Source organism: Periplaneta americana, chromosome 15, assembly GCF_040183065.1.
Source record: "Periplaneta americana isolate PAMFEO1 chromosome 15, P.americana_PAMFEO1_priV1, whole genome shotgun sequence".
NCBI classification, from domain to species: Eukaryota; Metazoa; Arthropoda; class Insecta; order Blattodea; family Blattidae; genus Periplaneta; species Periplaneta americana.
Window position 1 is genome coordinate 16,085,462 of NC_091131.1, and position 26,838 is coordinate 16,112,299.

Sequence of the window (26,838 nt, forward strand, 5' to 3'; positions counted from 1 at the left end):
AAATAGGCCTAGTTTGTTTTCTAGGAGAGGAGACTGCAGAGTAGGATGGGAAATGTAAACTGCTGTGACCTGCGTCACCTTATCGTAATCGCTAAGGCGGTCAGTGGCGAATTATTAGGAAAGCGCTTGGTTAACGTGAGAGACTCGAAAACTTTTATTCAATTTGGCAAATTAATTCGGCAGCTTTAATCATAAACCTCTTTAATATTTCTCCATCATTGAATTGATTTAAATCACAGGCGAGAAAATTGCGTAACTAGCCAATAATATACGTTTATTTTCTAGAATATTCTGGCGTTTCTCAAGATTACTTAATAGATTTGCACGTTCTCGACCTAAAATAATTTCAGAAAATCATGTTTCGTTTTCTATGCACATTTGATATATATATATATATATATATATATATATATATATATATATATATATATATTTAATTTCTTTTGGAAATAATACGTACAAACAACATTTAATTCCTCGTATCTTTTAATGAGCGTGTTTAAGGTATAATGTCGTATTTAGTATGCAAATGTTAAGATCATAAATTTTCTTCGGAATAGTACGAAAAATAACATTTAATTTGTCTTACCTTCTAATTCAGCATGTTCTTTACGATATAACGAGTAATGTCGTTGTATATTAAATGTACAGTATTAATGCCTACTAGGATTTTCGAGCAATGCCATTATGCCACCACTGATATTGCTTATGAAACTGATATAGAACCTGCACACGCCTAGGAGCTACGTGAGGGAGGAACGGGGACTGTGAAGATGATGTCACTCAGAGCGATAAGCTCTGTGAAGGTCAGTGAGGCACAAATTCTCAAGTGAGGCACGATGCCCATCTGTGATCTACGGCTATATAATGGAGGAATCTAAAAGACTGAAAAGTGATCACCAGGCAAATTCTTTTAATATTGCATGGGAAAATGCTTATTCTTTCACAGCAGCTAGAATCAATACTTATCTCCACAAAAGTTTGAAAGAAAGAGGAAAACATAATATAATGCGTCATTACTAGTCCACACATACAGATACTATGGTTTTGTTGGTGAGGATAACAGTAAAAATGTTCAGGAGTTGAAAGTTGCATTATTACATGAGGTAGGGTACGTTAGAATTTATTAATCTTCAACAATTTAAATATCTCTCTTCAGGAATAAGGCCAGCTCAGTGTTGATATGTTGAATAAATTACGGGATTTCAGTCGTAAACTTACACTTTTCGTAAGTCAGTTTCGGGAAGGTAATATGACTCAATTTTCAACGATAGAAACTGCTCGTGATGAAGCCATGTTAAACGATTATGTGCAGATATTAATTGAAATTCAAAATTAATTCAATTCTGGGTTCCAAGATCTTGTCTTAAATGGAAATAAGTTTGAAGTTATCAAAATAAATTCCTTCAACACCAGTTGGAACAGTGCCATATGATATAATGCTTGAACTTATCGATCTTCAATGTGACCTAAGGGCTAAAGATCGTTTAAATAATACTACTAGTCTGGTTGAGTTTTACAAGACTAAACCTCAGCAATAATATCCACGACTACACAGGCTGGCTGTGAAAATGATTGCTATGTTTGACTCAACATTTATATTTGTGAGTAACTGTTTTCTATTACTTACTTACTTACTTACTTACTGCCTTTTAAGGAACCCGGAGGTTCATTGCCGCCCTCACATAAGCCCGCCATTGGTCCCTATCCTGAGCAAGATTAATCCATTCCCTATCATCATAACCCACCTCCCTCAAATCCAATTTAATATTATCTTCCCATCTACGTCTCGGCCTCCCTAAAGATCTTTTTCCCTCCGGCCTCAAAACTAACACTCTATATAAATTTCTGGATTCGCCCCATACGTGCTACATGCCCTGCCCATCTGAAACGTCTGGATTTAATGTTCCTAATTATGTCAGGTGAAGAATACAATGCGTGCAGTTCTGTGTTGTGTAACTTTCTCCATTCTCCTGTAACTTCATTCCTCTTAGCCCCAAATATCTTCCTAAGCACCTTATTCTCAAAGACCCTTAACCTATATTCCTCTCTCAAAGTGAGAGTCCAAGTTTCACAACCATAAATAACAACCGGTAATATAACTGTTTTATAAATTCTAACTTTCAGATTTTTCGACAGCAGACTGGATGATAAAAGTTTCTCAACTGAATAATAACAGAATTTCCCATATTTATTCTGTGTTTAATTTCCTTCCGAGTATCATTTATATTTGTTACTGTTGCTCTAAGATATTTGAACTTCTCCACCTCTTCAAAAGATAAATTTCCAATTTTTATATTTCCATTTCCTACAATATTCTCGTCACGAGACATAATCATATACTTTGTCTTTTCGGGATTTACTTCCAAATCTATCTCTTTACTTGCTTCAAGTAAAATTCCCGTGTTTTCCCTAATCGTTTGTGGATTTTCTCCTAACATATTCACGTCATCCGCATAGACAAGCAGCTGATGTAACCCGTTCAATTCCAAACCCTCTCTGTTATCCTGGACTTTCCTAATGGCATACTCTAGAGCAATGTTAAAAAGTAAAGGTGATAGTGCATCTCCCTGCTTTAGCCCACAGTGAATTGGAAACGCATCTGACAGAAACTGACCTATACGAACTCTGCTGTACGTTTCACTGAGACACATTTAATTAATTGAACTAGTTTCTTGGGAATACCAAATTCAATAAGAATATCATATAAAACTTATCTCTTATCCGAGTCATACGCCTTTTTGAAATCTATGAATAACTGATACACTGTACCCTTATACTTCCATTTCTTCTCCATTATCTGTCGAATACAAAATATCTGGTCAATAGTTGAGCTATTACGCCTAATACCACACTGATGATCCCCAATAATTTCATCTACATATGGAGTTAATCTTCTCAAAAGAATATTGGACAACATTTTGTACGACGTCAACAAAACTGTTTTCTATTATCAACTTTAATAAAGACAGACATCGAACATCTGTAACTGATGTTTCATTACGATCAGTACTGTTCCTTTCAGCTGCCAACAGCATAAAACCCCTTTTAGAGGTACTGGTAAATAAAAATATAAAAAATGATATTGCATATTTAAGTAGCTATAGAGTTTCTATTATTTCTGTAAAATAAATATTTCTTTATTAATTGATAATAGTCCAAGATAGTTTTGCAAACACTGAACGGGAATTCATTTCATGAACACTCGTACTAGTACTTCCTTTTGTGTACATTTTGTGCGAGATCACCCCTTCTTCCAGTCCACCCTTATATCTGTATTCCGCTCTTGAGCTGTGAGCCGGCTCGGAGAACACAAACCTATTGCAGGCCTGAGCTACACCATCATGGATGTTACAGATCCAGCAGAGAAGAGCAGGTCTTGATCACTGATGCAAGCAGAACGTTCTCACACAACTACGTTACTTGGTCACGTTTTGTAGACATGAAGCGTTTTATAGTTTATATTAATGGCATGATGCAGAAACCTAAATATACCGCACCACGTTAGATACTGTGAAAAATTTAAATTGTTCAGATTACCACACTTGAGTGGTCAAAATTACATCTCAAATTGAATTTTGATCACATCACTGGATAAATTTTTAAGGAAAAAAATTATCCATGCATGAAGCAGCATAGTAATCTATACAGGGTGTTTATTAAACTCTCCAGCTGCTTATGTCGAAAACAACGCATTGGTCAGAATGTTATTTTATTCTATTTTTTATTGCATTCAAGGCCCCAAAGAGCACGATTGTTCATGCTAAGGGGCAGTACACGAGAGTCCACACAAAAGTAATTACAATCATACATTTAAATAAGTAAACATCATTTAAATTAAGAAATAAATTATAACATTTAAAGTAAAACAATTTGACTTTCTTATACAAAATAATGTAAAAGTAGTAAGATTTGTTTATTGAAAAGAAACCATCTGCCCTATACCAGGGATCACCAAAAATTGCAGAAAGTCTCCTGTCAATACACTGCATACATTATATCTTTCCACGCTCGAATGTGGGCAGCTGCGCTGTGCACTACCGCTTCCGCCAGCATGGAAAGATAAAATGTATGCACTGTATTTGAACGACAACTTTATTAATACTTGCAAAATTTTTAACCCAGCGCCTTTAAGGGTTTATATGTAAATTTTAGTAAAGATACTCTTGCACGAAATAATATACTAATGACAGTACAGTTTCCAAGAGGAATAGAGTGTTTAACACTCAAATTTAATAGGAAAGGCATGGTTCATAGCTATCTTTCTTTTCACTGACTACTTGTGCTGACTCTTGATTAACTCTTTCGAGGCGTGCAATTGGATTCAAGATCACCGCTTTATGATGTTGTCTATTAATAGCAGTATTGGGCTCTCACTTTGAGAGAGAAACAAAGGTTAAGGGTGTTCGAGAATAATGTGATTAGGAAAATATTTGGGGGTAAGACTGATGAAGGTACGGGAGAATGGAGAAAGTTATATAACGCAGAACTGCACGCAATTTATTCTTCACCTAACATACGAGTAATTAGGAATATTAAATCCAGACATTTGAGATGGTCAGGGCATGTAGCACATATGGGTGAATCCAGAAATGCATATAGAGTGTTAGTTGGAAGACTTGAGAGGAAAAAGACCTTTGGGGAGGCCGAAACGTAGATGGAAGGATAATATTAAAATGTATTTGAGGGAGGTGGGATGTGATGGTAGGGACTGGATTAATCTTGCTCAGGATAGGGACCGATTACGGGCTTATGTGAGGGCGGCAATGAACCTCCGGGTTCCTTAAAAGCCAATTGTAAGTTATAAGTAATTCTGCTTTTCTGTTGGAGTCATCATGAGAAATACAGTACATTAATTTGCTTACATTTATATAGAAAATTATGTGTTGTAAGGAGTAGTGAAGTGCATTCTATAACCTCTCCTTCTCAAATCCCATCCTCTCCTTCCCGTGGTGCAAACTGTTTTAAAAAACGAGGCTCGGGGATCGAGTCACAGCGGTATAACTGTGCCATCAAAAATGGAGTAAATGCCATTCGAGCATGCATAAGTATCTCCTAAGTCATGAAGAGGGGATATGGTCGGTGGAGTTGTCTGACAATTCTTCCTAACCAACGGCCAACCAATGGAGGAAATGCCATGCCATGCATAAGCGTCCCCTAAGTGGTGAAGAGGGGGTATGGTCGGTAGAGTTGTCTGACAATCCTCACAGCTAGGTCATATGGACCCGCTAACCAACGGCAGGTATGGTCCTCCAAACAGTTTGGGGATTGTATATAGGTGATATAACCGCCATGACTTAAAAATATGGTGCCTACATCAAACGGTTATACTTCTTGCTACACCATTCTCTTATATTGGAGGGCAAGAGTTCAGCGTTACTTAATAGCATATTCAAACTTATTTATGTAACCTATATTAGATAAGGAACTTAAAATAAAAGAATAAGTTTGATAAACGTGAGAAGTATATTTTAACAGGTAATGAGAGACGTTATGTACTCATACATTAAAAATAAAACAAACTGACAACACAAATTTCTTCAAGAAAATGACATAAGCAACAATACATACTTTTACACTTAAAATCATACGGTATCTAAATACTTTTGAGTAGTTATGACACATTAATAGGGGAGAATTGTTTTGAAGGAAGTGAGAAAACGTAGTTATTAACAGATATAGTTTATATCCCTTATATTATAATACGGTTTTGAATAAATGTTTCTCCGTTTGAATGGGGAAAACAATGTCTTAGTTATTTTTAATTTTGTGGAGGGTATGAAGACCATTTTAAGGTGAATTTTTTTTAATCGGAACCCAATATTTTTCATCAGATTCTGATTTTACTTACGAAAACAAACACATTTTGTCTGAGATACATTTTATTACATTCTTATTTTTATAATATATTTATAAAAGTTGAAAAAAAATATTATTACACTGTAGTGCATTGCAAAATTTTATCTTAGATTTATTTCGTTGACCCCCTTGCCTTTATGTTCTATATTTATGTTTACAGCACATCTCACTTCTGTATTCACAGTGTGTTTGTTAAAAGTAATATCTGAATCTGATGAAAAAAGTTTGGGTTCCTCTTAAAAAGAAAACAAATTGATCTTAAATGACCTTGATAACCTCCACTTTATTAAAATAGCTATGCTATTGTTTTACTCTTCTAACGAAAAAATGTTCATTTAGTATTGTATTTTCACAAAGGAGTTGTTTTCGAAATAAGCAGTTGGAAAGTTAAAAAAACACACTGTGTAAGTCTTTTGGCTACAGACCTACAGAAAGAAAGAATACTGTTTCGTTGAAGAAAACTTTGATATAAACAAATTCAGACTTCCTTGTAATCGGAATATTTTGTTATCCGGGGCGTTTATGATTATGATGTTGATAAAGACGAAGATGATGATGATGATGATTATTAAATTAAATACTCTTCCTCGTATCACATTCTCATGAGACTACGTCTACGAGATTTCTCTATGTAAACATTTTGTAAAGCAAACAACCACAGCACCCATACAATTAATACTAACATCCGCAAACACTGGGTATAATACGATGATTGATGATCATGATGGTGATAATGATAATTAAAATACTGATAATATAAGTAATATTATCATATATTATATTAAATTACTGAAACTGTAAGGCTCCTGATTTTTATGGCACATTGATGGACTTTTCAGTCATCTGTGACAGGAAATACAGAACGCTCTCCAGAGCAACATTTTTTATTGGTAGAATTTTCCGATGATTTCCTGTGGTCAAACAGTGAAATCCAGAGTCCAACAAGAATGGAGTGAAGATATCTTGAACAATTGAGGTGAGACGAATTTTATTTCTTCTTGCGAACGATGTAGAAAATGATTCCAGCAACAATAAGAACCGCTACCACTCCACCGATAGCTATTCCCACGATGGCGCCAACAGTCAGACCTGAAACATATATTTCTCGTTACATATATGGCTCAGAATTTCTCACGGATGCAAATGATAGTCGATTATAAATTTCAGGTAAAAAGAGATTTGGATAATAATAATATAATTGTGGTTGTATCGTTGTCTTATTTTTAATTCTTATCATTTGAGAAATGTATCACCCGTTCTTCTCACCTGTTCAAATCGCTGACTCACAAGAGTGACGTCATGACACACTTTCAAATGAACACCTACTGTTGTCACGCCAGGAGAAGGCGGCTGAAGTACTTAGACGGGGCGGAGGGGAAACAGTCGCGCATGCGCACCGCGCTGTTCACTGCAATATTCCTGTTTCACAAACATCTACTGCACGTGTCTATGAATCTTTGCGACTTTGTGAAAATAATAGTGGGGTTTTTACTGTAGTGTTTTATTAGTTTCAACAAGACACTTGTTTTCAGTATACCATAAATCTTGAGAATTTTTATTTGAAAAAGAAAGAGGGCCACCGGCGTAGCTCAGGAGGTAGCGCGTTTGCCTGCTGATCTGCAGTTGTGCTCGGGAGTGAGTTCGATTTCCGTTTGCGCTGACTACCTGGTTGGGTTTTTTCCGAGGTTTTCCCAAGCGGAAAGCGAATGTCAGGTAATCTATGGCGTATGCTTGGTTTCATTTCGCTAAATACCATCTCGCCATCATCAATTCAATCGACACTGAAGAAGCTAGTAGTTATTACAGTGTCGTTAAATAACAAGTAAAAAAATAGTACCAAGCTGCAACAAACAGAGAAAGTTGATTTGAAATGAAAGATAACATTAAGACGAATACTGAAGAAAAAGGATTGCAGATGGAACAAGTGTGCAGCAAAAAAAAAAAATTGAGGAAAACACTGTAAATTAGAATACGTGAACAATAAGAAAGCTTAGGAAAGTGGAAAAACCGATTTTGTATCTGGACGAAATGCGGATAGATAGGCCTACCAATTTAACGTTTTCCAAGTTCTGGCACGATAAAAAATGTTACGGGAGTTTTGACTACCGTAAATGTGTCCAGAACACTCATTGTTGTTCATCAGGATGGGGGCGGTAGGGCTAATGGCTTTGTTGAGAGATTCGAATTAATATACACGGTTGGAACAACAGATCATACTCCAGAAATTTTGAAAAATGTGATAATGATAGTCATAGCGACAGCACCGAAGATGCGGAATCTTTTATGTCTGACTCCGTTCCCGTGTAGCCAAGTAAGTGGACTGAAGTTTTCAGGTCAGAGTGTAGCGTAAAGTTCCCCCGTCCCGCCTATCTACTCCCCGCGCCAACTCGTAGCGCGAAGACAGTAGTATAAGCACACTTCTCTCGTAGTACACAGTGTAGGCACAGAGTGCATAATTCTGCCCAACTCTGTCCTAGAGTATGGCACAATCTTCATGAATCACCCTGTATATGTGTTAAAAGGGAGTAAGCAAGCAGGAAGGCTTTTCATCAATACATACTAGTGTCCTCCAACGTAAAGACGTCCATTCCTTCCTCGGCCGCTGCGTGCGGTTGTCCCTGCAACATCCCTACGCAGGACCATTGACCGATGTCTTCTTCAGCTACGGAACTGATCATGAGTTCGCATTCTCCTTTCTGCAGTCCGTTGGGATGAAGCTCATAACGACCGAGGGTGGAAGGACTAGAAAAGATGTGAGTTAACTGTTTAGTGAATGTTTGTACTATACCTTGACCAAAACTACTTCCGACTTGACAGCTTATACAGAAGGGGAGCAATGTTGTCATGTTGCCCATCTTTCGTGTAAGCGAGCGCGCTGCCGATAGAGTGCAGTAATGAACGGCTGACATGAACACATACATTTCTAACCAATTTGTTGAACACTAGGCATTAAAATTTGTGTACATTATTATTTTTATTAGCCTATAATAATATAATAATAATAATAGTAATAATAATAATAATAATAACAATAATAGTAATAATAATAATAATAATTAGTAGTAGTACCGGTATTTTTCAATGTAAATACCGTTAGAAAAGCGTCGAAAGGACTGTAAACTGTAAAAATAGTTTTAATTTAATACGAAGCCTCTACTTTTATGAGTGTCGGTATTCTTCAATGTAATATTGTTAGAAAGGCGTTGAAAAAATTGTAAACTGTAAAAATATTTATAATTAAAAATCTGCACGGCCTTTTTCTTTTCAAATATTGGTAACAGTGATCTTATTAATTTTAACACAAGCAACAGTTCTCATTACGACTTGCGCCAAAGGTAAAAGAAGCCCGCCGTTATCTTTTATCCTGTCAAATACTCTCTTACGTAACACACCATCTCTCGCGCTTGACTCTTTAACGGGACACCTTGTCCAATATTCTTTATTCTCCGCCTGCCTTTCCTTCCTTCCGACATTGCACAAGACATCTATTTAAAAACTCTAGCAGAAACTAGAAAACACACACTCCACCAATGACAACGAAGATAATAGTGTAATATAATTTAAACACAATAATTATCGATACACTAAAACAATAATACAACTAAATAATATTTTTAATTCACACAAATCACGCGTTAACCAGCCAACTCAGTCATTCCGGCCATTGTATTCACCACTAGGCCCTGGTATTCACGTGCAACTTGTAAACATAGACAAGGCAACACCGTCCCGTTACCATGGTTACGCGTCTCTTGTGATTGGTTGATTTGGATGGTTGCCATGGTAACATGCTAAAGGCGCCATTTGTCAGGTCGGAAGTTGTTTTGGACAGACAGGCTCAGATACGGACTCCACAGCGAAGAGTGGCAAGGATATTCAGTAGAGAATAAAGAGTGTGATTGGAACGCTTACATTATTTTTAAAGCTTCTACAATTTTCATGCAAAACTTTTTAAATTTAAATTACTCAAACATGTTTACAATACTATCATCTGTGAAAAATTTGACGCCATTACGGCTAATAATTTTGAAGTTATATTTTATATATATATATATATATATATATAATTTGAACTAGTAATGGAAATTACGGGAAAACGGCTGAACGAATTTTAATAAATGACCCCTCATTTTGAAGCTTGGAACCCAAAGTTTTTCAGATAAATAGTAGTTTTCAGTGAAATGTCGATTTTCCTACATCATTTTCACTTTTTCAAAAATCCATCTGTCGTCAGTTTTGAGACATAATGGCTTTTCAAAATAAAACAAAACACAAACACACTACAATAAACAATATTACACGAAGGCCATGATCTGCATGATTGCTGACATATTTAGAGTTCAAATTCAATTGCTTATTAAAAACTTCAAGGCTTACAAAAAATAATTTACAGGTGTGATTCTGTGGTGTGTAATTTTCTGAGAACAGCTGTGTATTGGATATTAAATCTACAAAACTTGATGTGGTTTGATGACATTATTACCATTAGAAATGAAATATTATTATAGTTAATGCTATGATGTGACTATTTTTCATTAATGATAGGTACATATTAATGCTATATTGATATCATGAAAGTGAAACTTTTGGGGTTATATAAGTAGATGTAGAGAATTTATGAAATTAGACCTTCATTTCTATAATTTACTGAGTGACAACTATGTAGTATATATATATAAGCTACAAAATTTACGTAAGATAATATTGTTATTAAAAATGAAATATTTTTATAGTTTTTAATCATGTGGGGTTGGGTCTTTTTCATGAACTTAATGGCGGTGTGGTGTAGATATTTATATTCCTCATTCTCTTCAGTATTTACTCGAGAGAGCGCAAAAATTACAGTTCCTAAGGAAAGACCAAAAGGTATTACTTACTGGTAAAGTAAGAGGCCTAGAAAATTCTGTGGTCTCGCGATCATTTCAGCAAGATCTCTTAGCAGGATAAAATGATTTTACCCTCTACATTTCAAGCTCTACATGCAGCAGCTATACCAAGATGCTATGTCTTCGAAAGCATGGCAAACCTGACTTTTTTTAACTTTCACCTACAATCCACAATGACCTGAAATAGCTATTGCTTTACTCCCACATGAAAACCCACTGATCGTCTTGACATTTTTACTTGCGTTTTCGCATTGAAACTCAAAAACTGAAGGTGGATAGGTTCAAGAAAAAGTATTTGGGATAAAAAAACGATTCAGAGGGAGTATGTTTCATTATTATGGAAGAAAATAACTTTCAAAATGTCTGGTATTTTTCATTGAAAATAAATCTGGAAAATTATAATTTGAACGTCTAACGAACTTAGTTTGCAGCATTTGCTGCACAAGCCACTCGAATTTTATACTGACGCCATTAAAAAAGGCTCCTTGAATCAAAGTTTTCAAAATGTTTGGTTTATAATAGTAGGTGCCAAATCTAGGGAATCGTGTAGGACTATTTTCAAAAAACTACAAATAATGCCCATGGCTTGTCAGTATATCTTTTCATTAATAATCTTCCTCGTATGTAATCGTGAAAACTTTGTAACTAATTCAACAGTTCACTGCATAAATACACGTCAAAAAATGACTTTCATACTCCATCGGCAAGTCTATCGTGCTATCAAAAAGGAGTGCGTTATATGGCAGTAAACATTTTTAATAGCCTCCCTATCGATATAAAAAATGAAACTCAAAACATAAAATTATCTAGGGCCAAATTAAAGAAGTACCTAATTTCTCACGCCTTCTATTCTGTAGGTGAATTCATGACATTCAATAACGCTTCATGAAATTGATACTAAAACTATGTGTTGTACTAGTAGACTATATTGTAAATCTCGTCTGTATATATTTCATCTAGACTGTGACTATAAATTAAGATTTTATAATAGTATTAAGTTTTCTGACTTGTTCCATATTCTAGCTGTAAGCATGTATGAATACCATGGAATGTTAATAAATATAATACAATACAATAAAGTATTTTGAATGCTAGATAGCCTAAAATCTAAGTTACAACGAACTTAATTTATATTCCAATTTTCATCGAAATCCGTTCAGCCATTAACGCGTGAAAAGGCAACAAACATCCAGACAGACAGACAGACTTAAATATCAGTCCTATCAAAATTTTGCCTGGGATAAAACGTATCGAAAATTATTTTTAAAGAAACTTTTGTTATGTAACATTTTTCACAAAAATCAATAATAAGCGAGATATTTCGGTTTATTTAATTCAGGCCCCCTTATAACCCCCTTTTAAATAAAGTATTTTGAATGCCATATAGCCTAAAATCTAAGATACAACGAACTTAATTTATGTTCCAATTTTTCATCGAAATCCGTTCAGCCATTATCGCGTGAAAAGGTAACAAACAACCAGACAGACAGACATACATACAAACAAAAATAAAAAAAAAGCGATTTTCGGTTTCAGGGTGGTTAATTATATATGTTAGGACCAATTATTTTTGGAAAATCGAAAATTACCAGAAAAATTTCGGCTATAGATTTATTATTAGTAGGCTATATATGACACTAATGAAATGGCATTTCAAATCATGTATTGAAATTTCACGAGCGTGTTTGCATTTTATAAAGAAAAATGGAAGTTTCTTAGTATTTAAATATGAGTATCTACTCATATGTTCACTGCTATGGAGTAATTGTTAGCACGTCTGACCGTGAAACAAGCGGGCTCGGGTTCAAATCTTGGTTGGAACAAGTTACGTGGTTGGGTTTTTTCCCTGGAATTTTTCCACAAATAATTGTGGCAGAATTGCTGGGTAACTTTCTGTGTTAGACCTCGGACTCATTTCGACATCATTAATTCACATATCATCGTTATGCATACCATAGTCCGGGTTAAGTTTACTGTGCGGCGTGCTATACTTGTACAAGAACGCAACCGTTCGGCTATAAGAATCATTCACGGGACAGGAGTGGTAAGCACAATAAGCCTCAGGCTGCAATGTAAGCCTTCGGGTTCGTCTTCCGTAAAAAAAAAATCTACTCATATTATGACATTATACAGGGACATCTTTTTATTTTTACTTCAATTTTTATTGTACCTGATTTTTTGTATGTACTTCACTCCCACCCCTTCTACTAATGAAGTTCAACCTTCCTTCACACAGATCTAAGACTGCATATACAGTCATAGTAGCCTTACGGTCATAGTAAACAGTACGTTCCAAAAATATGTTCGCGTTTTCCAGTGACGAAAGAGCTTTCAATATTGAATCATTTTCGCACAGGTACTGTCGTCTATTTGCCTACGTCGTATCCCGGTTTCCCCCACCTGCTTTTATTCGCCAACTAGTGGCTGGGCTGTCGTCTTAGCTCTTTTTCGAGAACATTAATTTCTGTTAGGAATTGGACGTCTACGTAATATTATTCAACTGCTTAAAACAATTTAAATAAAAGGGCCTCGTTAAGTAATTAACTGTCACGTGATTTCCTCCCTTTCTACGACCCTACGACATAACAATACGACATAAACATTTGGACGGCCAGTAGATAGTTGTGTATTGGATACTAAATCTACAAAACTTGATGTGGTTTGAAGACATTATTACCATTAGAAATTAAATATTATTATAGTTAATGCCATGATGTGACTATTTTTCATTAATGATAGGTACATATTAATGCTATATTGATATCATGAAAGTGAAACATTTTGGGGCTATTTAAGTAGATGTAGAGAATATATGAAATTAGATCTTCATTTCTATAATTTACTGAGTGACGATTATGTGGTATATGTATAAACTACAAAATTTACGGAAGATAATATTGTTATTAAAAACGAAATATTTTTATAGTTTTTAATCATGTGGGGTTGGGTCTTTTTCATACACTTAATGGAGGTGTGGTGTAGATATTTATATGCGTCATTCTCTTCAGTATTCACTCGAAAGAGCGCAAAAATTACAGTTCCTAAGGAAAGACCAAAAGGTATTACTGACTGATAAAATAAGTGGCCTACAAAATTTTGTAGTATCCCAATCATTTCATTTTATCTTTTCGGATCGGGTAGAAGTGAAGATTGAATTTACAGTATGTAAGGTACTCTTTTATAGAATAAGTACAGAATTATTTCAACATGAGTTACTAGTTACGAAGGACGAAACTGGCAATTGGGATTAGGTACAATAGTCTATAGTGCGATAATATGCACATTAGAACTGAAGCCAGTATCGAAATGAACGGCCACGATTTTCAAAAATGTGTTTAAATATCCATATTATGATTATTTTTCAATTTAGCTTTATTCTCTATAGTGTACGCTGATGTGCTGTAGACAGTATAATATACACTGCATAATGAATACGTCCGAATGGATAGCTCACTTCGTAAGTAAAAAACACTCATTGTTAGTACTATACTGTATTTTGATGGAACAAAAACCTAATGAAAATTATCAAACTCAAAAGCGCGATATTTCCTAGTTTACGTAAATGGATGAACTACTTTTCTTCCCTCCTATACCTAGCAAAGTGATTTGTTTGTATATTACGCCAGTATCATCGAACTCCAGTTGTGGAAGGAGGTAGCAAACGGTGTTGATCCAAAGGTATAGCCAGGTTATTATTAAAATTGTTAGTAAAAATACAATGATGTCCCTGTACATTTTTCACTTTCGACGAAGAATAAAATTTCTCTATGTTCCCAATAATTGCAAGATACGTACATGCTACTGTTGGTTTTCTCAATGACGTTGAATCCCACGCCGTCCGGGCGCACGAAGCGGCAGTATTCAATAGGCGCTCCTCGAGGGACGGAGTAGCACGTGAGTGTGGTCGACTCTTCAGTTGTAGTCTCGATATTCTGCGATCTGCTCGCAATAGCCGACTCTGTAAGGCAAGGTTGATGGTGTTCAGCAATGAAGAATGTAACAAGATGGAAAGCTGATCAATCAGAGTTCTTATAATGTGAAGAGCAGTGGCGGCTCGTGGGTATTGAATTAAGGGGGCTGCATACAAAAATAAACCAAGCAACTTACTTTATTTAAGGATTAGTTCCATGAGCCTTATCTTGTAAGTTGTGTTTAAATGAGACAGGCTCATGGTAGTAGATTTACTGGCATTTAAAAGAATCCTGCGGACAAAATTCCGGCACACCGGCGACGCTGATATAACCCCTGCAGTTGCGAGTGTCGTTAAATAAACCATAATTTAGTTTTTTATATGCAGATTTGAACCTTAGAAATATCTAACTGGCGATGTTGTAGTTTGTTGTATAATATATATACATGATACATCAATAAATGAAAAAAATTACTGAGTCAGAAATTGAATTCAGGATATTCAAGAGTACGCACCAGGGCGCTTGCCTCATTTATTGTTATGTTAGATGTTTCAGATTCCATTACGGTTTGAAAACATTCTAGCAATGGCTCCTTCTTCTCATGAACAACATTTACAGTTCTTATTTTAAATCCATCTTGTTGCCCCAGGTGATGGAATTGTCTTTGAAACACATTAATCTAATACAGACTGTGTGGAGATCGAGAGAAGACAGCAGGGATACTGGATAAATGATCAAAAAATATGAGAGCCTTTGTATTTTGTTTAGCGGCTCTTTCCATTATGAGATTCAACTGATGGGCACTTAATTTCACATTTCTCCTGAATTGTTAAGGTAATGAACTGAATAGACTGTAAATATTGTACAGAATTAAACATTGTCGCACTTGTTATACTCACAACATTGAAGAAAATGTATTTAAAACTGCGCGCTACTGACAAACTGCTGCAAATTTTGCAGCGCCTGGAAACTCTGGATTCACGGCCAGAGGCAGCAGAGAGGAGGGGTAAAACTAACGCGCAAAGCATCCGAGACGAGACTGGCAGCTCCAGGGGTGGAAATGGCTTCACCCTATAGTCCTTGTCTCTGGTTTCGCTCTGGCAGCACCAGGGGAGGAATTGGCTTCACTAAGGATTGCGTGCGTGTCAATGAGAGCGAAATTGTTTAAAAAATTCGAGCCGCTAATAGAGACTGTATAATAAATGTGTTTCACAAAATAAAACGAGACAAGAGCCACAAATGTCTGGGGGTGCTGCAGCTCCGCAGCCCTCTTCGAAAGCCGCCCCTGGTGAAGAGGCTTCAACGTCTACCACTAAATGATGATTCCTGTTGTAATGCAAATCTTACTAATATTCCTATACTACCAACCAATTCTACAACTGGGAATTCTGCTACAGCTATTATAACTACCAGTACTGCTATTACTAACATCACTGTTGCTCTTCCATTTCTGCTATTATTACTACTACCACTCCTACAATTGTATTCTTATAGTTTGAACTGCTTTTATAACTTGTGTTACCATAATTTATAATAACGGTACTGTTATTGCTAATGTTATTATTACTACATTTGTTGCTATTAATTTTACAGCTATTTTAATCTACTATTCTTTCTACTAGCACTGTTATTACTGTCATTCTCTGAGGAGTTTAGTGCTGAGAGGAATGCGGTTCCGACTAGTCTAGCGCGGTACTGGAGTGGGAGGGAACAGTGACAGCGGCAGTCTGGAAGGAAGTACAATCATAATGAAAATATTCGCCCAATTTACGAGAGCAGTATGCCTATTAGTTTTCAAACGTATTCTTGGCGAGATAGAGATACAACCATTCGTACTTACGTGTCCAGAGAAGAAAAGTATTGTAGAAAATTATATTTATTTTTTATTTATTTATTTATTTATTTATTTATTTATTCTGGTGAAGTTAAGGCCATCACACCAACAGAAATACAAATACAATAAAATAAATAAAAAGAAAAATCATAATAAAACTACAATAATATAAATGAAAAGAAGAATCATACTATAAAATTTAGTGATTAATAGAATTGAATTAAATTTGTAAAGTAATCAATTTCAATATACTGTACCGCTGAACTTACTTGAGAAGTAAAACTACTTGATTTGTATTTTAAGATATCACCTACAAATGATTTTCGCATGACATTATAGGAATCTGTTTTTCACGATACCAATCACACATATTCTAAAATTCCAATAGAATAAAACCAAAAACTTTTCCACAGCATGTTTCGTTAAAAATGACTTGTAACGGTGAAATATTTAATATGAGTAATTCATATAATATTAACATAGCTAACATCAGGGAGATGTTTGAGCAAAAATTGCAACAATATATTTAATATATTAATAACAAAACCATATAGGGCTAGGTAAACAATAGGTATACACACTACTACAAACTGAAGACTGCATGTTTTTGGACGATTAATACTTCCCACTCCGCTCGGCTCGGCTTGGCTGTAGCAACAAAAGAATCTACCTGCAACTCCCCCGCACCGATGGCAAGAATACCTCAAGTCCCAGCGCTAAACTCGTCGGAGGAAGATAGTACTTCTGTTAACATTACTCCATATGTGCAGGGTGTCCAATAAGTTTAAAACCATATCCCACATCTCTAAAACACTGTTTGTTCTTCTTTGCAATTGCTGCTGAAGCACGAGTAATGTTATGTAAGGAGGAACGCATTGTGATCCTGATTGTTGGCACCCGCAGTCACAAGGTAAGTTGCCCTCGAATTTAGTCGGTTCCACCCAGAAGAAGCGCCGATTACGCATAATTGCGTGGAAAATCTCATTAAAAATTCTGAAAGATGTGGTAGATAAAGTGCTCAGTGAACCACGAAAACGTCAACAGACGATCAGACAATAAGTTTTCTAACGCAACATCATGCAGGATTTCAGGGTTGGCATTGATAAGGCACCACCGCTCAGATATCACTCGTTGCAGCGGGAGAGAATGAAATGTTTTCGTTCTGTGACTGTCAGTGAATTAACAGGCATGGATTAGGACAGGCGCATGACATATGACTGTATATTGGTACTCATAGATTTTTTTTTTTTTTGGTATGTGGCCGCTCGTCATAGATTTCAAAAAGGCATATGACTCGGTTAAGAGACAAGTTTTATATGATATTCTTATTGAATTTGGTATTCCCAAGAAAATAGTTCGATTAATTAAAATGTGTCTTAGTGAAAAGTACAGCAGAGTCCGTATAGATCAGTTTCTGTCAGATACGTTTCCAATTCACTGAGGGCTAAAACAAGGAGATGCACTGTCACCTTTACTTTTTAACTTTGCTCTAGAGTATGCCATTAGGAAAGTCCAGGATAACAGAGAGGGTTTGGAATTGAACGGGTTACATCAGCTGCTTGTCTATGCGGATGACGTGAATATGTTAGGAGAAAATTCACAAACGCTTAGGGAAAACACGGGAATTTTACTGGAAGCAAGTAAAGAGATAGGTTTGGAAGTAAATCCCGAAAAGACAAAGTATGTGATTATGTCTCGTGACAGGAATATTGTACGAAATGGAAATATAAAAATTGGAGATTTATCTTTTGAAGAGGTGGAGAAGTTCAAATATCTTGGAGCAACAGTAACAAATATAAATGATACTCGGGAGGAAATTAAACACAGAATAAGTATGGGAAATGTCTGTTATTATTCGGTTGAGAAGATTTTATTTTCCAGTCTGCTGGCAAAAAATCTGAAAGTTAGAATTTATAAAACAGTTATATTACCGGTTCTTCTACATGGTTGTGAAACTTGGACTCTCACTTTGAGAGAGGAACATAGGTTAAGGGTGTTTGAGAATAAGGTGCTTAGGAAATTATTTGGGGCTAAGAGGAATGAAGTTACAGGAGAATGGAGAAAGTTACATAACACAGAACTGCACGCATTGTATTCTTCATCTAACATAATTAGGAACATTAAATCCAGACGTTTGAGATTGACAGGGCATGTAGCACATATGGGCGAATCCAGAAATGCATATGGAGTGTTAGTTGGGAGGCAGGAGGGAAAAATACCTTTAGGGAGGACGAGACGTAGATGGGAAGATAATATTAAAATGGATTTGAGGGAGGTGGGATATGATGATAGAGAATGGATTAATCTTTCTCAGGATAGGGACCAATGGCGGGCTTATGTGAGGGCGGCAATGAACCTCCGGGTGCCTTAAAAGCCAGTAAGGGAGTAAGTAAGGCCGCTCGTGAAACCACAAGGAAGACACAAGTCTCTCCTCCACACTAAAAATTCTCGTATTCACCTCGCCATCGTGCACTCTTGGAATGGCTGGGAATTTTCATTTGTTATGTTTTTCCTCAGGTCTGCCAGATGTCTCCCAACGTGATCATACATCGAAATACGTTCGCCAGTGTCATACGATAACACGGACACAATTTTCATGCACAGATTTGTTTTTCAGGGAAATTAAACAAGTGTACTGGGACTTTTCGCCCACTCTGTAGATTAGACGTAAACGTAAAATTTTATTATAATCTACAGCACCTCGCTGGGGAACTGTTCAGCAGACTGTACCGTTTCAGTTCTTTTGAGACCACTTCTTCTTCTTCTTCTTCTTCTTCTTCTTCTTCTTCTTCTTCTTAAATTCAAGGGATAGGCATGTACCTGTTCCGGCTTCATAGTGTATCGGTCCAACGCTTCCTAGGTCTTCCTGGATGTCTTCTCCCTCTAGGTGTATAATTCATCATTCTTCTTGGGATTCTTTCTGGTGTCATTCTATTGACATGTTCTGCCCACTGATTTCTATAATTCTTAATTTTTTCTTCTAGGGAAAAGATCATCAATTCTTCTCTAATTTTATCATTTCTAATTTTATCCGATATAGTACACCCCTTAGAAACTTCATTTCAGCGACCTGTAATTTTTTGCTGTCAGCTGGAGTCATCGTCCAGGTTTCTGATCCAAATAGCAAAGATGGTACTGCCATTACTTTATAAAATTTAATTTGCGTTTCTTTTCTTGCTTTACTTTTCAAGTTTCTGTTTATTGTACCACACAGCTGCTGAAATATGGGGAGATTATATTTGCAGTCACTTTCATGTTTATACGTGAGCTGAGTACCTAGGTATTCAAAACTTGTTACTTGTTCTAGAGGAGTGTCATCTATACTAATAATAAATCTGTAGCCGAAATTTTTCTGGTAATTTTCGATTTTCCAAAAATAATTGGTCCTAACATATATAATTAACCACCCTGAAACCGAAAATCGCTTTTTTGAAATTTTTGTTTGTATGTCTGTCTGTCTGTCTGTCTGTATGTTTGTTACCTTTTCACGCGATACTGGCTGAACGGATTTCGATAAAAATTGGAATGTAAATTAAGTAAGGGGATCTGAATTAAATAAATCGAAATATCTCGCTTATTATTGATTTTTGTGAAAAAATGTTACGCCTACATAACAGAAGTTTCTTTAAAAATAATTTTCGATAAATTTTATTCTTCGAAAAATTTTGATAGGACTGATATTTAATGAGATAAATGAGTTTTAAAATTAAAATAACTGCCATCTAAGGCCGTGTAATGAATTAAAAAACAAATGACTTCGTCTATAAGGGAACTTGGACAGCAACAATCGAAAGCTATGAAAGATAACCTACAGAGAATGTTTCTGTGTTTGTATGAAGTAATATCGGAAGCTAAATTAACCGATTTGTATAATTAATTATTATTTCACCATTGGAAAGTGTAGTTTCTCTAGATGGACATAATGCTATAATGTTATTACAGTAACTTCTGATATAATATAATATAATATAATATAATATAATATAATATAATATAATATAATATAATATAATTTAAGTTATTTGAAGGGTTCAGAACCATAGTGGGCCAAGCGCCATTTACTGAATACGTAGAAAACAAGGGTTAAAATTAAGTTATTACCATAATTCAATGGAAACCTATAACAAGTAAAATAAAATATACACATTAAATCTAAATGATGTCAATCTTCATTAAACTATGGTTGCATGTAATAAAAATTAAGAAACATGTTAAAGGAATTGTCATTGCACCAATGAGTGGTTTCTGGACCAAAATGATCGCATTTTAATCATTTGGATGCAATTTAAATTAAGTAACATATTAAACGATTTATCCTTCTATCAAACAAGAATGTTCCCTGGATCAAATGTCCTATTTTAATTATGTAATTACTTTATATTTATTTCTAACGGGTGCAGCGGAGCGCACGGGTACGGCTAGTTTAAAACTATTTTTGTCCTTACACTGTATTTCCCTTGAAAGGCCATTGTTTTGGTTTTATTTATGGAAATGAGACCGCTTCTCTGGAAATAATTATTACAGCTTAAATGTGGTCATTTTATGCTACTCACCTACAATTGTCACCTGGATGGCAGCCTTCAAATCCGACTCCAGTCGCCCCAAGACGCCCATGTTACAGGTCCACTCCCCTTCATCCTTGCCGTCGTTCGCAATGTCCACCACCATGGTGCACTCACCCAAACTCAGCCCGTCGTAGTAATGGTAAGTCAGATTGGTGTCGCTGAACCTGACTTCGGTTGTGCTGAATGGCACGTTGTATCCGTCTGGGCGTCTGAACCAGCAGTAGCTCAAAGGACTGTTGACTCCGCAGGACAATACCATTTCCGTTGCGTTTCTAACATACAACTCCGTCTTCCGGCTTACTGCAACCAATTCCCTCGATGAGGAAGCTAGAAACAGAATACAATTGCCAATGCTATAAAATAAAATGTACATCGTGCCCTCACCTGTTTTGATTTGACATAGCAAAGACACCAGAGTGCTGCTTTGAAGTTAAATCGCTCGCTCGAACTCGGTCGAATGTCGCACCCTCGAGTGACGTAAGATCGGTCGTGATACGCTCGTAATAAATTAGAAGCACAGTACAAGGTCATCTCACCGACATGTCTTATCTTGTATGGAAGGCGACAGATAAGATACACATATGTTTTGCTCACACGGTAAAAATAAAGGCTCATTCACAATGAAAATTAAACATAACGTAAACATTAACATAAGCACATAAACTAAACTACAAACGCTACACCTTTCTGATAGTGCTATCACCTGGATGTACTCCTACCTTACTGGCCGCCAGCAGCGTGTCATATCTAATAATCGTTTCTCATCCTGGCGTACTGTAGATACAGGAGTTCCTCAGGGATCAGTATTAGGCCCCTTGCTCTTATCTATTTATATAAATGGAATTTCTAAATCATTTAAGCACTGCAGATACCAAATATATGCAGACGACGTTCAATTGTATATTTCAGCGCGTCCTGATGCACTAAATGATAGCATTAATAGTCTTAATGAAGATCTTGATTCCATCTCTTCCTGGTCTCAACAATTTGGGCTTAACCTAAACGCATGTAAATCACAGGCTATTCTGTTCGCGAACCGTAGATTAATTCCTGAAGTCAACGACCTGAATATTCCACCTGTGAAACTGGTTAAAACAATCATCCCGTTTAGCTCTACCGTAAAAAATCTCGGAGTGCATTTCGAATCTAATCTTAGTTGGGATACGCATATTAAATATACATGTAAGAAGGCATTCTCTATTCTCCATTCACTAAAAAGATTGTATCATTATCCATCTAAATTAAAACAGACGGTGGTACAGACACTCATTCTACCTCACTTCGATTATTGCGACGTTTTGTTCAGTGATCTCAGGATTGATTCCGCCCAGAAACTACAGTGTGTTCATAACGCGTGCGTCCGCTTCATTTGTAATGTTCGATACTATGATCATATCTCACCTTCTTTCGAGAAGTTATAGTGGCTTAGGTTACATGAGAGGAGAAATCTGTCATTTCACTTTCTCTCCTATATCGAATTATGCACACTTCATCCCCCTATTATTTATTCGCTCGTTTTCATACTCTCTCTCGCTATCACAATATTAATACTCGATCACAACGCGATAACACGCTAGAAATTCCACTTCACACATCATCTCTGTATTCCTCATCTTTCACTGTTTCTACCTCTCGTCACTGGAACTCTCTGCCGCCTGAAGTCAAGGGCTGCCGAACATTGAAATCTTTCAAATCCAAGTTAGAAAATTATCTTAGGACGAGTTGCCAAACTAACTTGCTATTATGACAAGTGTTGCATTGCATGTTTCCACGTATTCACATTTTTTTTATGTTCTAGTGATATTTAACTTATTTTATATTTTTGTTTTCATATTTTCCGATAATGGTATATCTCTAATGTGATAAGTTGAGCTATATATAAACATAATTTTCCTTACTGTGTATACTTAAAAATATTGTATTCATTGTATGCTTTGTACTGCACTATTGTATTACTACTATTAGTATTATTACTATTAGGCTTGTTATTATTATTTTATTTATTATTATTATTACTATTATTATTATTAATATTATTATCATTATTATTATCATTACTATTCTTATTTATTATTATTATTATTATTATTATTATTATTATTATTATTATTATTATTATTATTATCAATAATTGTCTTATTTTTTTATACTTTGTAGGCCTCATTTATTTTTGACCTGCTGTTCACATTTTATTATGCTTTTTTCTTTCTTTCTGTATGTTATATATTATGTCTGATTTCTTCTTACATGTTGTTTACATTTTATTATTATTATCTTATTCAGTTTTGTGTGTACTTTGTAAATTTGTAGTGTTTCTATAACGCAGTTTTTACTCCTGGTTGAGTGTTAGAGAAGGCCGTATGGCCTTAACTCTGCCAGGTTAAATAAATCATTATTATTATTATTATTATTATTATTATTATTATTATTATTATTATTATTATTATTATATGCCACAAACTTAAGTAGTCAAGGCCCATTCACAATGAAAATTAAACATAACGTAAACATAACACGTGTGTGGAAACAAACATACCGAATCAACAAAACTACAGAATCTATTACATAAAAATGGAGAATTGCACAATGACTGACGATGTAGCTATTCAATTTATGTTTCTAATAACTACAATGGCATCAGTATATGGCTTTCAATACTTGAAATCAAAGAAACGGAGATGTAAAATAATCAACTTTTCGTCATATGATTCCATGTTGCGCGCCTAGCTATCATCACGGCCAATAGATCAAAATATTGCCTGTAGGCAAAGCCCATGAGATGTTAAACAAAAAGTGAAAACACGCTTTCCGCTTGTGTACTGTTTCCAAATCGCATAAACATAAGCATGAAAGTTTGGAGTTTATGATTAAGATTAAGTTTATGCTTATGTAATTCATTGTGAATGCTTTCATTAAATAACATGGACACAAGGTTTTATGCTTACGTTATGTTTATGTTTAATTTTCATTGTGAATGGGCCTTAAGGCTTTATTTTCTGCGTTTATGACAAACGTTTAATGGAACAGTCTAATGGAACGTACCAAAACAGGAACATGAAGTTATAAATAAAATAGTATGAAAAACTTCGATATACAGTTATTGTTGCTAATTAATAATTATTCAATATTTGATTTACCACATATATAATATGATAGGTCCATACATAGTGTTCCGCCTATATACTGCGACAATGTAGAAACGTTTTACAAAATATTATTGATATAGCAGTAGATTAATAACAATATTAGTACAGAGATAACGTCACAGAAAATATAATAAAACGAATAATCATGCTGCACAACTGTTACAGACGTAAAGATTGATACACTAATTATTAGAGATTATTATTATTACTAGAAAACTTGATACGGTTCTTGCATTATCGTGATTATGTTCTCCGTTTATAATAATTACATTTACATCCAATAACATCTAACAGATGTGGTAAAAACAAAATCACTCCTGTGTGGGGGGGACATTTACCTACAACATTTGTATTACATTTTAAAGCAAGTTTTGTAGTTGTACTATGGAGAGGTTAGTTAAACACTGCAAAGTTTTGAAATGATAAACATCTATGATGTTACTACACATTTCATCACTGTCACAAGAACGAATGTCTAACGCTCGGCTTACATCGTTCGAGGATTTATCTCTCGTGACAATTTTACTCATCATGCATGTGTGCTACCTATCGGATTATGCTATGAACTACTTGGCGCTCGAGCGAAAACGTCCGATACAGAACTCTGAAAAACACTAATGATTATAGAATATTGCTGTTTGGTTTATTTGATACAAAAGTAAGATTTGTATCCCATGAAAAGAAGTCCAGAGGTGTGAAATCCGGTGAACGTGGAGGTCTCTAGTATGTTTAATAAAGGTATGTGGATTTTCAGGATCCAGATAATAAATTAACTTCATTTTTATAGATTGCATACAGCAGACATTGTTAATAGCCCCAAAAATGAGATTTCTGATTTAGTTCATAAATTGAACTGATAAAGTATTATATACAGGGCGTTTAGAAAATAGAGCGCCAAACTTTGGGAATGAGTGCCTAATATGTAGAGAAGAAAATAGTTTACATCAGCAAGGATTCGATTATGCTTATTTTCTGAGACAACGAGATAGAATCCAGAATTTTCATACCAGCAGGAATTGGCAGACGAAAAGATGTATTCGAGTATTTAATCTCATTATCAAAGAAGTTCTATAGTATCATTTGAGCCATCGTTATTGCTAATTGCTTCTTAGGACTCGGATACTTCCGAACAAACTTACAAGACGAAACAACTAAGCTTTCTTCCAAAAGAATTGGCTGATTTGTTAGAAAATGTACCATTCACACTCCATCGAGAGTTCTACCTCCTGCTTCAAGGCGCTCCTGAATATCATAGTCTTCTTGCAAGCGAGAGCTTAGATGAAGATGTTTCATGCATGGTATACGAGTAAGTAGTAGTGGACCAATTGATTCGCCTGATTTAAACCTGTCAGAGTTCTTACTTCAGTTTACAATTCATGTTGGGAATGTTCAGCTAAGCCTCGTTTCAATAACATATATCAATATATAATTGATTATTTATTCCGTCAATATGGCTTAAGCAATGAATTACATATGAAAGAAAACTATTGATGTATTACATCCTATTTTATCTTGATACTAACGTTTTCGTCCCTAGTGGGGCATCTTCAAGTACAAGATAGAAGTATCATCTAATAGTAATATGCGTTACAAGAGCGGTATGTTGTTTTCATGTTCGAGGAAAAGATTGAAAAATCGAATCGTAGTTGAGCCTTTTTAATTTCCGAGAACATGAAAACAAACATACCAGATGGCAGTTTACTTTATTTTTATAAGAACTTTGTTATATTAAAAGCCCAAAAAAATCATGATATTACTGGCGTATTCTTAAAATTTTGTATGGAATGGTCCTTCTCTCAATGTTGTTTGTGGAGAGGTCAATTTATTCGCTATTGTATTGTTGATTTTCTTTCAATTTCAACCTTATGAAAATACAGAATTATGTAAGGCGAGTTTTTCTGATTAGGCTATGTCACAACTATTCAAAATAAGTTTTTTTTTTTAACTAACATGTTATTTCTTTCTGGCAATTAGAGTAAATGTTCGAAGTGAGCTCCATTTAATACCAAACAACGTCCCAGTATATTGCTGCGCCAAGCAAAATCTAGATCACTCAATAAATTAACCATCTGCGACGTACTTCAACGCCATGGAGAATTTTTCAGTGTTGCTTATGTCAATAACAGTCATAGATTGCTGCTATCACCAGCCAATAAACAGATAGCCACCGCTGTTATCGTAGATTACTTGTCAGAATTAGTCACGTGGCTTCAAATAAAGCATCTCACTTCGATACAGGATATCAGGTGTTGGAGATATCTTTCTTTATCGACTCAAAAGCAATTGAGATTTATTAAAATACTAGCCGTACCCGTGCGCTCCTCTGCACTCGTTAGAAATAAATATAAAGTAATTACATAATTAAAATAGGACATTTGATCCAGGGAACATTCGTGTTTGATAAAAGGATAAATAGTTTATTATGTTACTTAATTTAAATTGTATTTGCATAATTAAAATGCGATCATTTTGATCCAGAGACCACTCATTTGGTCATAAAAATTATTTTAGGAAATACAGGAAACGAATGTACAGAATAGCCTATCAAGTTTTCTGTGCATAAGAAGCTATTTTAATCTTACCTGTCCTCGATTCAATCAGAAGTTACTGTAATAACATTATAGCATTATGTCCATC

The 26,838-nt window shown here is 35.2% G+C and overlaps 1 protein-coding gene across 1 annotated transcript in view; it reads right to left on the reverse strand.

Annotated features, from left to right (window-relative positions):
- Positions 1–3,705: 3,705 nt before the first annotated feature.
- Positions 3,706–26,838, reverse strand: part of LOC138714680 (uncharacterized) — a 54,948-nt gene continuing 31,815 nt past the window's right edge. Inside the window, exons 7-10 of the mRNA XM_069846742.1 lie at positions 21,044–21,382; positions 14,541–14,703; positions 8,420–8,601; positions 3,706–6,948 (exon numbers count right to left, since the gene is read on the reverse strand). Of these exons, the coding sequence (XP_069702843.1) occupies positions 6,848–6,948; positions 8,420–8,601; positions 14,541–14,703; positions 21,044–21,382 (785 nt within the window). The 3' untranslated portion in view covers positions 3,706–6,847. The remainder of the gene's footprint in view (positions 6,949–8,419; positions 8,602–14,540; positions 14,704–21,043; positions 21,383–26,838) is intronic.